This window comes from Monopterus albus, unplaced genomic scaffold, assembly GCF_001952655.1.
Source record: "Monopterus albus unplaced genomic scaffold, M_albus_1.0 scaffold455.1, whole genome shotgun sequence".
Classification (NCBI taxonomy): domain Eukaryota; kingdom Metazoa; phylum Chordata; class Actinopteri; order Synbranchiformes; family Synbranchidae; genus Monopterus; species Monopterus albus.
In genome coordinates this window covers 1-13,274 of record NW_018128335.1, presented here as the reverse complement: position 1 = coordinate 13,274, position 13,274 = coordinate 1, and the positions used below count along the sequence as shown (strand labels likewise).

Sequence of the window (13,274 nt, the reverse complement as noted above, 5' to 3'; positions counted from 1 at the left end):
AATAACAACTGGACAAGTACTCACACACTGGAATCAAAGTTCCCTTAAATGTTGAATACATTTTAAGTAACATAATGACAATTATATTCACATGTGCCAGATCATCCGTGCTACATTTTCCCTGATTCAGGAAGAAATGTTGCCAACGTGATTAGACATATTTAAAAACTACATAGTGAAGTTAGAGTTGTGTGATTACTGTGATACTGCTCAGCTCAGTCAATAACTGACACTGGTAATGTGCCATGATTCAGGATTCTTTTATACATTTTTTCAAACAACACATTTTTCCTAATATTCAAACAACTTTTTTGTTTCTTGGCATATATTTTACATTGAACAAAGCTTTATATTTTTAAGCCCTTTAAGTTAAGATCCAACTTTTGTCCACCCTTTTCAGCAGTTTCAGTTTTAAATGCTGTTCTCTGACCATCCAGACAAAATGCAGATGAGAAAGGGGTTTGATCAAATTGGAGATAAATGTATCTGAGTCGCCTTAAGTCAGTGCTGTGGGTTAAAAACTAGCTTTACCGGCACAAACAGATGATTTATGTGCTTTTTTTTGGCCCACATTTTTGTTCATACAGGCTCCCCTACCTTCACAACACAACCTACAGACAATTTAATTTAACCCTTTATAGGGCACTCATTGAAATACTTGGATATTCAAAAAAAAAAATGTATTTTTTATTTTCTACAAATATTCATAGCCATTTATGATGCTTACAGATGTTACCAAATGTGGTTTTTTGCCCGATAATCCACAGTAAATACTCTCCTGGATTGACACCGAATGGGCAGGAATCAATAAAATTGTTAAAGAACATGGTCCAAACATGTGTCCTAAAGTTTGCATCCTTCTTTTTAAGCTAAAATGATAAATGAAATGATATTATTGACCATATTTGTTTGTGTGTTCCATAAAAAAACATACAGAACAATTATTGTGGTTAAAAAGCTTCTAATGTTTTGTTGTAGTACCATTATTATAAAAGTATATTAACTGATTTCATCATAATTTGTTACTTTCTAGATTGATAAAACAAACACAAGAATAGGCATCTACAAAGATTCAGAGATTATTTTTTTCCCTGACTAAACTTCACTTCTGCCCTTGCCTTATTTGAACAGCCAGTTGACCTGGCAACAACGGTAATCACTATTTGGATTCAGATTTCATGACACTAGTGTAACGATCCTCCAAACATACACAGAGCCCTGACTTCTTACTTGATGCTTTGTGTGGAAATGCTCTTCAAAACATCAATGTCCAGGGAGCAGAGGTTGACTCCTCCGATGACGTTAAGCTCCGCACTGCCGAGTTTGTTCTCTGCCTTACTCAGATACTTAGTGATGATGGCCTTTGCCTGGGTGAGAAGAAAGATGGATTCACGAGAACACACAAGCGCATACTGACTGCATGCACACATACACAGCACGTTACTTGCTCCCTCACCAAGCTAGGGTCCCACGGTCCGTTGGATGAATCCATCAGTGCAGAGAGTGTGTCGATCTGAGTGATGTTCCACTTGTTGATGTCGTCAGTGGTGGCGACACGAGACGCTGGGCCTAAGAGCTGAACCTGATCTTCTGGGACAGAGCTGGGGTAGGCCTGTGAACATGAGAGTAATCAGTAAGAAGGAAAAACACCTGAATCCACAGTCCTGTACAATATATTAGCCAACTCATCTTTATTATTTAAAATCAGTTTTGGCTCTGGTCACACTATGGCTTGATTGATTTTTATTATCAGTTTTAATTCTAAACAAATTGTTTGTTGTTTTGCTCTGTTAATAAACTGGCTCAACTGGCACCACTGCAACAAGCCTGAACCTCCAGTTTAAAAAGGCATTAACAAACCAATCGCAGGGTATCTGCAGGTCTCGAAAAGAAACTCTGAGATATTAACACTTCATACAGAGGCCCATAACCACGATGAATATGTGCATATAAAATCACATTAAATGCTTAAGAAATATTACTCAGCATCACTGCGGAAATCCTGCGATCACCTCTTCACAGAGTGCGGTCACCTACCTCATTCAGCTTGTTGAGAACAATCCTGAGATAGTCCACAGTGTCCACCTTACTAGTGATGACATCCAAGTTGTCTTTAACAATTGCAGCACTGAGGCAAGAGTCGAACTGGTTTATGTCAGAATAGTCATAATAGGGAAACGTCTCATCGCTGATGGTCACCGCTGTGATAATTCCTACAGTGCATTCATTGACTGAAACGCAGGAAAGAATCATTAACATGGTAAACTGATTAAGTACAAATCCACAGAGCAGATAACGAAGAGACACTGACCTGCTGCTCGCTTTGACCTCTTGCTACTACTGTGCAGTCTTATTTGTTCTTTCAGCCTTCTCATCTTCTGCAGACCCACTCCTTTTCTCTTAAGAGAAGGCAGGAAGCCCTTAAAGTATTTCTTGGTGGTTACCTGCTCACAGGATTACAACGGATACATGATGTTTCAGAAAACAAACACAACCAATCTCAGTCCAACAGCAAACAGATAATGGCACCTCATCCACTAAATGAAGACAAGCGTGCATTAACGTGTTACTCACTTTGTCAAAGATATTAAAGAAGTCTGAGTTCATATGCAGTGGTAAAATCTCAAGGTTCATCAGAGTTTGGTCATTCCATGTCGATGTAGCTCTGGTTAGTGAAAAACAATGTAAATAGAAACAACCCCCCATGTTTTAACTGGTCATTACATTACTGTAACATTTTGATCTTTGTTGGAGAGAAACAGAAGATGATAGACACCAAAGGCTGCGGTGACAAGGACGCACAGCTTTTATGATATTTTAAAAACTCAAAGTAGAGCGTTGTATTGCTGCTGTTGACGTACCCATACTGACTTGTCCCGCTCAGCAGGATTGTTTGAACAGCAGCTGATTGAGTGGGAGTGAGGTCTGGGCAGTTCTTCATTTGTTCCAAGATGTATGGGTCAGAGTTCGTGATGTAGGGCCCATCCAAAGTGCAACACATGTTTCCCAACACTATTATATTATCCTTAGTCAAAACTGTGTTTGTTATTTCCTTAGAGAATAAAAAGTAAAAGAGTAAAAACTGAAATTAATTACAAATTCAAATATTAAGAGAACAGAAGTATTACACACCTGAACTGAAATCGATTTATATTTACAGTGCTTTTACATTGCACTGTACACTCTGACCTTTATTTTTCATAGTTTTATAATCAGGGGACCACTGAAACCAGGAGGAAGGCTTTATCACACATATTAAGAGAAGGTAATCAACAATCCTTGTCTTTAAAAGTGGCTTTTGGAAGCACATTTTGATTTTGCATTCTGGAGAATGGCGTCCTGGTCCAATTTAAAACTACTTTCAGTTAAATAAAATATTGGATTAGAGGACAAAAAGCTCACAACAGGATTAAACCAGTGGAGTTAACATCAATGATCAGTAAAATGATCCCCAGTGCACTTTCTTTATACATGCAAAAACCGTCTCGGATGCTGACGTTATCAAAATAATTGAACTGATTGATCCTTGTTGATACTTGCTGGTGGTCTTTGGTCTTCATTGCAATGATCCTGAAAAATGTGTTAATCAATTTGGTTTTATTTTATTTTATTTTTTTTATTTTATTGGCCATCTGCGCTGTAATGCAGTGCTAGTTTTTCAGGAACTCACCAGGCAGTTTCTGGCATTAGCAAACAGGTTCGTCTTTAAGTAGCTGAGGACTGAAGAGAAGACGAAAAAATTTCCACCTGCCATCTGTGTAAAATAGTCCCTGCAGTTGTCCTGTGGCACCACAGAGTAACTGTAGAGAGAAAGAGGAACAGGAGCTAGCACAAACCATTCTTTAGTGTTATTGGAACAAAACTGGTTTTCAGCTTTAGTCCGACACAAATAAACCTCAACTCACTCATAATACATCAGCACATCAGGAGGAAAGAGGCTGAAGCTGTTGGCATCCGACTCTCCTTTGACGTAGTTGTACATGCAGGTCAGCTGTGGGTGAGACAAGCAAAACTGAATCTGTCCTTTATTGTTGCACAAAGCTGTGACTTGGTGGTTTGCAGGTGTAAAAGATTAAAAACTGGGCTAATCTGGCTAAAATGTTAACATATTTATAAGTGTGTATCTCACATATAACATAGATGCTGTGTTTAGAAAGCGCTGCAATAAATGTTTTATGACTTGTAGTGGCCTACTTCACAATCAAATATAAGCTTTTTTGCATGACAACAATGGTTTTATATATCCTAGATGTCCAAAACCCCCCAAACTTTTCAACCATATTTATCCTTGTTTTAATCTTTGATGTCAAGGCATCTTGTGACCTGTTAGGGAGACACTTTGTTCTCTCTCTTTGCTTCACACACACACACACGCACACACCTTCCCCCGGTCTCTCACCTGAGCCTCCTCCAGTGGCACCCTATTCTTGCCTGTCCTCCGACAGGCTTTGATCAGCTTCTCGACCTGTGCTGGGTTAACATTCCTCACTCCAGTGCAGGTGAAGCCTTGCAGCACAGAGGACGACACACTAGACGCACACAGAATGTTATGTATGCATTGAAATCCAATTGCAAAACATTTTCTAATTGGGTATTTTGTGTGAACTCTTCTGTTACTAAAAACTCACTTGTTTGGACCACCAAGCACTGCGGTTGCACTTTCATCTGCTATTATGTTGAAGAATAACTCAGCCTAATGAGAAACAGAGTGTAATGTTATACTGTACAGCAGGTGTGCTGAGTACAAAAATGTGTATTTCACCTACTTGTTGCGCCTTCCAAGTCTTCTTGTTGAGTGTTCTGATAATGTCGGCATTATTTGAGAAGCCCACCAACCGATATGGAGGGATCTGAGTGGCAAATTGATCTGGAACGTTCTGTATGATCGCCTCACTGCTGCTGTTCACTGATATGATCTGTGAAAAGAAGCAAGAAGATGGTTACGTCACTTTGTTAAACTCCTTACTTTTTACACAAATTGACTGTAAAAATCAGAGCGTTTCTAGGACCTGTTCATTAAAGATGTGGACCATCTCTTTTACATCCAGACATTATAAAGCATCAAAGTTTTGCAAAGAAATGGTGTGAAAAGCGACGACACACAGCATTCATGAGAAGGAAATACTCAATACTGGTGTGCAAAATGCGCTATCCATTTGACTATGATTATATTCCTATATATTTGAAACCTGGTCTGATCATCTGTGTGCTGTTGTGTTTTGATTTTGTACCATCTCAGCCACCAACAAAGAATGTGCTGAAACCTGAAGTTTCAATAAGCCGAATACTGCAAACATCTGAGCTTAACCAGGATATTACTGCACATGTAAACACACTATGTCTTAAACTGGCTAAACTGGCTTACAGGCATTATTGACAGCAGGTAAAGTCAGTATGTGCAATGCTGTCACTCACATCCAGCAGTGCAGGATTTGGGAGTAGAAACAATATGATCCACTCTAGGGTGTGTGTGATGTCATATTAGATAGTTCTATGGGTGCAGGTGGAGTTTTGTCAAATCTGAGGTTTTGAATTAGCATTTCTATAAATAAAATTAATTGATTAAAAGGCAACTGCTTTATAAATCCTGTGGCAGAAGTGTAACTGTCTTACCTGAGTAACAAAGGTCTGCTGGATGATGTCCGGAGAAGCCATCAAGTTCTCCAGGAATGTAGGGTTTCTGGATGCACTAATCAGCTGGGAACCACTGATGGCGTGGATCACTGAAGCAGGAACACCCACAACAAGAGAGCCCAGCTTCTCCAAATCCGACTGGCTGTTGATCTGGTGAGAGGTGGATGGGAGAAACAGCACACAAATGAGAACATGACCACTAACATAAGTTTCTTCTGTGCTGACAGGCACAACCTTAGCATTTCACAACGGATCTGAATTCAATGAAACACAGAGTAAGAAACAGCAGCTACCTGTATGAGTCCTGAAGAAATCAGAGCCTGGACAACGGCCTTGGCCTGACCTTCGCTCCACCCCTGCACATTGCTAAGGGTGTTGAGAGTACTATATAGGTCCGCAGGATTTAGTTTGTTGATCTGGCCTATGGACATGCCGGTGCTTTGATTGCCGAGGGCAGCAAGGACAGCTGCATCAATGTGGGTTCCAAAGTTACTCACTAAAGCTGCAGAAATCTACAACAGCCAAAGAAAAAACTTTATCAGTTATGCAAATTGTATTCATATGTTCCTAAAAGTAACCACTTTGAGTGAGTAATGTGTTTTCAATTAACTTGCTCACCACTGCCTAACAACAAGTAGGTTCACCAGCAGGTTAAAACAAGCTGAAATTTATACTGAGCCCCTTCGGGTATGCCTAGCTTTGCTTTGTCAGTCCAAACCGTGGACTGTATATAAAGCCGTGATAGCGCCTAGATGTGAAGCACAGTTCGACCCCCCCGTGGTGGCTGGTTTAATTAAAAGCCATAAACCCCGCCCACTTCATGTTAGGAAATGGGGCATGAGCCAAACTAAAAATTCAAAGCATAAATCAAATAATATTTCCCCAAAGGAGATTTGCTGTGTGTCATTTTAGATAAATATTATCATGGTCATTTGTGTACAAGTGGCCATTTTCCTGATATGATTGTCTTTAATGTTATTCAGTGACCTTAAAGGGGTGTATTTCAGATGACCGTTATGATTGACTGCCTGATACCACGGCTCCTATGGCTTATCCAGCTGTAGGCCTGGCTTTTAAGAGGATTTTAATGAACCCATACCCAGCACTAAATCTGCTTATTGAGTCTGAATCCATTCAAATGCCAAATTAAATCTAATTTCAACACTCACAAGTAACAAAATTTATTATTAGCAAAAACTATTATCTATCATTTCTTGGCTGAGAAGCCAGAAACAGTGCAGTCTGATTGGGAGCCTAGCATAGTTACCAGTATCAACAAATTATACAGACATTTTGATAAAATATGCAACTGACACATTTAAATAATTTATTACAAGCTACTTGGTTCAAATGCTGAAGGTCAGAACTACTAAGCTGATCAGCTTAAAATTTTAATATGATGTGTACAAATGTTCGTGACACTGATGTGACCTGATCAGCTGATTATTTGCTGTTATTCTTTTGGTCTACAGCTACAAAACCAACAACAGCCAAAACAAATCAAATCTTAGCATAAATGTCCCAGGTCTCTGTGACAAACATCACTTTTCCAAAAGAGAAAGGTATTTTGATAATTGTGAAACATGCATGTCAAAAATCTCAGCTGGGTTGTTGGGTTGGTGGCTGTAAAGGCCTTAACATATGAGTTACATCATTTTCATGCTTATCAAACCAGGAAGGAAGCATCTACTTTCATAATGTTACTCCACTTTCCCCAGTGTATAAATTGGACCACTAATGCATGTGTTTCTTACCTGTGGGTCAAGGTTGGTACAGAACGTGTTCAGATCATTCAGAACCATCGTACTTTGTGTTACGTTCATCTGGGTAAATGCTGGACCAGGAGCACCACACCGATACACTGGAGGAAGACTTCAGAGAGAGAGGGACTGGTTTTAATTCATGCACAAATCAGGGTTTGTGGATGGAAGGTAATATTGTATTATAGGTTTGGACTCACAGTAAGGGATTGAAGTTGCTGTCCTGTTGATAAACAAGCTGAGTGTAGTACTTGATGAGGTCGAGAGATGAGACATACTGGCTGAAGAGGGCAATGTTGAGGGGGTTCACTGTGAACACCTGGAGAACCTGCAAAGACGAGGGAGGAGATATAAACACTCAGAAGAGAGTCTACATCATTGACCCACTGTCTTATTTCAACCCCAGTGAACAAAATCGGAGCTATAGTTAAGGAATTAGTTCAGAACCTGTGATGATCCAAATGTCTGAAGATCATCCAGAGTGAGGAAAGACAAGAAAGATCCGATGTACTCAACAAACCAGGCGGTAGAGCTGAGGTCTGCGTCGTTGGGGTTGTAACACCTTGTTGCCGCCCCTACAATGACAGATTACAATGTTTCAGTGGAGGCTGGAGGCTGATGAAATCCAGAGAGATCCATAAAACCAACATCTAGACATAGTGAGGCTGATTCAGTCTCTTTTTGGACCACGTATAATTCTTGTAAACAGCCCTCTGCTACTACTTTACATTGGCAGAAATGTGAAGGAGCGAATAGTGAAAAGCCACTTCAAACATTTAAAAATGTCTTCATAAAAGGAGACTTTTAAAAAAAAAGATCTTCTTCAACAAACCCAAATAAGACATAAACACATGCAGATTATTACAAGTGAGGGCAAGGTGGACAAATAACACAGAGAGTCAATATCCTGCCATATTACAAGCCAGCCTCTGCTCCACTAGGCTTGCCAGACATTTGTTTTCACCTGTCTTAAAAAAAAATCATAAAAATTCAAATTTTACATCCATGTTCAAAGTATGATATGATACAATATGAACAGTAAACCACTTCTACAACCTCAATTTACATAATTATCATGATCTCTGGATACTGAGCTTATCCAGCCACACCCTGATTTTGATTTAACAACAATACTGACTGATGAACAAAAGAATTTTTCATTCTATTCTTTCTAAAATAAGGACATCTTGCTGTACTGAATGACTATTTTATCAACATTGTATATACTTAAAAGTATTTATTTATCTCTACTGATGCCTAATCTGTGCTGCTGCAACACCTCTGGGGTTCTTATCTTATCTTATCTTATCTTATCTTATCTTATCTTATCTTATCTTATCTTATCTTATCTTATCTTATCTTATCTTATCTTATCTTATCTTATCTTATCTTATCTTATCTTATCTTATCTTATCTTATCTTATCTTATCTTATCTTATCTTATCTTATCTTATCTTATCTTATCTTATCTTATCTTATCTTATCTTATCTTATCTTATCTTATCTTATCTTATCTTATCTTATCTTATCTTATCTTATCTTATCTTATCTTATCTTATCTTATCTTATCTTATCTTATCTTATCTTATCTTATCTTATCTTATCTTATCTTATCTTATCTTATCTTATCTTATCTTATCTTATCTTATCTTATCTTATCTTATCTTATCTTATCTTATCTTATCTTATCTTATCTTATCTTATCTTATCTTATCTTATCTTATCTTATCTTATCTTATCTTATCTTATCTTATCTTATCTTATCTTATCTTATCTTATCTTATCTTATCTTATCTTATCTTATCTTATCTTATCTTATCTTATCTTATCTTATCTTATCTTATCTTATCTTATCTTATCTTATCTTATCTTATCTTATCTTATCTTATCTTATCTTATCTTATCTTATCTTATCTTATCTTATCTTATCTTATCTTATCTTATCTTATCTTATCTTATCTTATCTTATCTTATCTTATCTTATCTTATCTTATCTTATCTTATCTTATCTTATCTTATCTTATCTTATCTTATCTTATCTTATCTTATCTTATCTTATCTTATCTTATCTTATCTTATCTTATCTTATCTTATCTTATCTTATCTTATCTTATCTTATCTTATCTTATCTTATCTTATCTTATCTTATCTTATCTTATCTTATCTTATCTTATCTTATCTTATCTTATCTTATCTTATCTTATCTTATCTTATCTTATCTTATCTTATCTTATCTTATCTTATCTTATCTTATCTTATCTTATCTTATCTTATCTTATCTTATCTTATCTTATCTTATCTTATCTTATCTTATCTTATCTTATCTTATCTTATCTTATCTTATCTTATCTTATCTTATCTTATCTTATCTTATCTTATCTTATCTTATCTTATCTTATCTTATCTTATCTTATCTTATCTTATCTTATCTTATCTTATCTTATCTTATCTTATCTTATCTTATCTTATCTTATCTTATCTTATCTTATCTTATCTTATCTTATCTTATCTTATCTTATCTTATCTTATCTTATCTTATCTTATCTTATCTTATCTTATCTTATCTTATCTTATCTTATCTTATCTTATCTTATCTTATCTTATCTTATCTTATCTTATCTTATCTTATCTTATCTTATCTTATCTTATCTTATCTTATCTTATCTTATCTTATCTTATCTTATCTTATCTTATCTTATCTTATCTTATCTTATCTTATCTTATCTTATCTTATCTTATCTTATCTTATCTTATCTTATCTTATCTTATCTTATCTTATCTTATCTTATCTTATCTTATCTTATCTTATCTTATCTTATCTTATCTTATCTTATCTTATCTTATCTTATCTTATCTTATCTTATCTTATCTTATCTTATCTTATCTTATCTTATCTTATCTTATCTTATCTTATCTTATCTTATCTTATCTTATCTTATCTTATCTTATCTTATCTTATCTTATCTTATCTTATCTTATCTTATCTTATCTTATCTTATCTTATCTTATCTTATCTTATCTTATCTTATCTTATCTTATACAGGGTGTGGAGTTTGGACATTTGGAAGGGGCTCAGAGTAGAACCGTTTCTCAAAAGGAGCCAGTTGAGGTGGTTTGGGCATCTTATCAGGATGCCTCCAGGGCACCCCCTTGGGAGGTTTTCCAAGCATGTCCAACTTGTAGGAGACCCTGTGGTAGACCTAGAACATGCTGGAGAGATTATATATCTCATCTGGCCTGGGAACACCTTGCAATCCTGCCAGAGGAGCTGGAAAATTGTTGCCGGGGAAAGGGACGTCTGGACTACACTGTGACCTGATCTCGGATAAGCGGAAGAAAACGGATAGATGGATGGACAGGTACTAAAGAAATGGCTCAGTATTTTTCTGTTTATTTATGTCTAAACAAATAACTTTAAAAACCTGCTGACATGATTTAAGAGAAAACAGATTGTTCACATAATGAGCATGCAGTGCTCTACAGAGCATACGTACAACTTTTGGAAGGCCAGACATGAGGCGTTGCCTGTGATACTGGGGATGATCTCATTCTTTGTGAGGAACCCCAGGTAGTCGCGGAGGCCTCGGTCAAACCAAGCATTGACCTCTGACCTATTGGTGCTGCTGAGAGCCATGGGCCAGACACAAGGCAGTGTGGCCTGCCTCACCACCACCGGGAGAGGCTCCTGTAGTGAATACACAGTGATGTAGTTATATCACCACAGTGGTGGGGTTCCATCCATTTGTTTATATGTGCATTTTCCGTTTGCATATAAAAAAACCTGAAGGGAAACACTGAAAATTTGAAAACAAAAATCTCAAAATAAGAAATTTATCTTTGGCTGAGGTGGAAGAAGTAGGTGTACTGACAAAAGACCCTTGTTTTTCTGTTATATTGTGAATACCTCTTAGTGTTTTAAGTCTTCCTACAATTCTGCTCCAGGGAAGAGATGAAAAACAGCAGCAGATTTGTGTGAAGAGATAAAGACACTTCCTTCAAATTAATAAATGAACAAGTAGGATGCTATATTTCTTCCATGTTTTCTACATCACAGTTTAACTTTGGACGTCTTCTCACTGTGTCTTCTGGTTTAAAGGTACCCAGCCGGAAAATTAACACCACCCGGCTCTTTACTCTATATATAACTATATTTTACATTTACATACCAAAAGTGGATGGAAGTGCCCTACTTCGGATTTACTTTTCCTGATTAGCTCAAAATTTGGTTAAATATTCAGCTACATTTGGATGGAAACTTAGCAAATATGTTTGCATTTCTGTGTGTTTCTGTCTGTGGTACTCACGGTCTCCAGGAAGGCCTCTGTCTTCTTGTAGTTGTTGTAGAGCACACAGAGTTGTGCATCGCTGTCGACAGCATTTGGGCGACGGAGGAAATCCCCAAGATCAGATGGAGGCATGGAGTTCAACAGCTAGAGGAACAGCAAACAAAGTAAGTGATATTCCTCTTCATCATCTAGCTCTTTGTATTTACTCTTCAGATACTTATTATTTCTCTACACACTTTTGTATTTCTGGACACACCTGAGATGTTTTGTCTTGAGGCATGAGTGACAGGAAGGTGGTCAAGATGGGGAACTGGAATCCCATGAATGAACGCTGCAGAAAACTGTAGTAACTGACGTTGTAGTTGCCGCTGTAGTAGCCATCGTAGCAGCGAAGAGGTACTGGTCCTAGAACGAAAGAGGTCAGTTGGCATTATTTTGTAATATGCCTGAACACTGTAGTTTACTTTCAGTGCACTTCCTTTACCTCTGAGAGTCTGAATGATGTTGTTGTAGATTTCTTTCTTGGTATCATCACTGAGAGATGAAATTGTTGCATTCAGGTCCCCTACACTGAAATTTAAAAAATTAAATAAAATTAAAAGGCGATCAATGTATGGAATTCCACTGAGGCAAATTTAGAGATTATTTGCTACAATTTATGTTTGTTGAAAATAAATTAGATTTGTGTAAAGTTAAACTATTATTGCAGTCCGTGTGGCTTTACACATACCCCTGCTCCCCTATACTGCAGCTCCTTCCCGCCAGTATCCCGAAGAACGCTGCAACTTGGGTTGATGACAGGTTGACCAGCAGGGGGGGCAGGCGGTTTTGTAGCCACACTGACACAACTTGATCACTCACTGCATTACTGGAGAGATTTGCACGATCGAACACAACTTGTAACATGGCTGACCTCACCGGAGTAGGATACATGTTTTCATGACCCTGCAGGTAAAGACAAAAGACAGATGAGGAAGGGCAACTACAGACAGAAAGATAAAGAAAAAATCTTAAAAGAGGCATAGTTCATTTTTCTGCAAAACAACAACAAAGAGGAACTTTTTGGATGGTGTCACTTTAACTGTGTGTTGCTCTACTTTTGTGAAGGAAGAGTAATCAGACAAAAAGTGAAATTTTCCTTTTCTGAAAGTGTGGAGTTCATTTCACTGCTCACCACTACAATCCCAGGAAATGTATGACCTATGGTATTTTCTAAGCACACAGTATTGTTTTACCAGATACATACTGACTTAAACATCATTTCCAGGGACCAATCAGAGGCAAGTTATTATCTGAACATTGACATTTGCAGGCTGCTTGTGAGTATGATGCACACTCACAGCAATAGCAGATGTAAAGTCATCAAAGAAGGCAGGGAGGCGATCGTTGGGGACATATGCCATTAGCTGGTTAACCTGGGCAGCAGAGGTGAGCTGTCCAGGTGTGGAGGACACCTCTGCAAGCTGTCTGGCTGACAGCAGTGATAAGGTTTCCATCTGCACATATTCACAGCAACACAGATAGTCAAAGCAGAGACAAAAAAAACCCCAAAAACAAGCAAATAAATGACAATGCAACAGAATGTACCACTGAA

The 13,274-nt window shown here is 37.4% G+C and overlaps 1 protein-coding gene across 1 annotated transcript; it reads right to left on the bottom strand.

The window, feature by feature from the left end:
- Nucleotides 1-1,226: 1,226 nt before the first annotated feature.
- Nucleotides 1,227-13,176, bottom strand: LOC109952350 (otoancorin-like; the record flags this gene model as incomplete). Its single annotated transcript, XM_020587385.1, has 23 exons — nt 1,227-1,367; nt 1,457-1,612; nt 2,038-2,231; nt 2,312-2,444; nt 2,575-2,665; nt 2,862-3,052; nt 3,671-3,800; nt 3,906-3,991; nt 4,400-4,529; nt 4,629-4,693; nt 4,767-4,916; nt 5,614-5,784; nt 5,928-6,146; nt 7,389-7,506; nt 7,595-7,722; nt 7,842-7,969; nt 8,359-8,362; nt 10,885-11,079; nt 11,699-11,824; nt 11,937-12,085; nt 12,165-12,250; nt 12,411-12,625; nt 13,021-13,176. Coding segments are annotated over 23 exons (3,162 nt in total), but the record flags the coding sequence as incomplete, so codon positions are not given.
- Nucleotides 13,177-13,274: the final 98 nt, after the last annotated feature.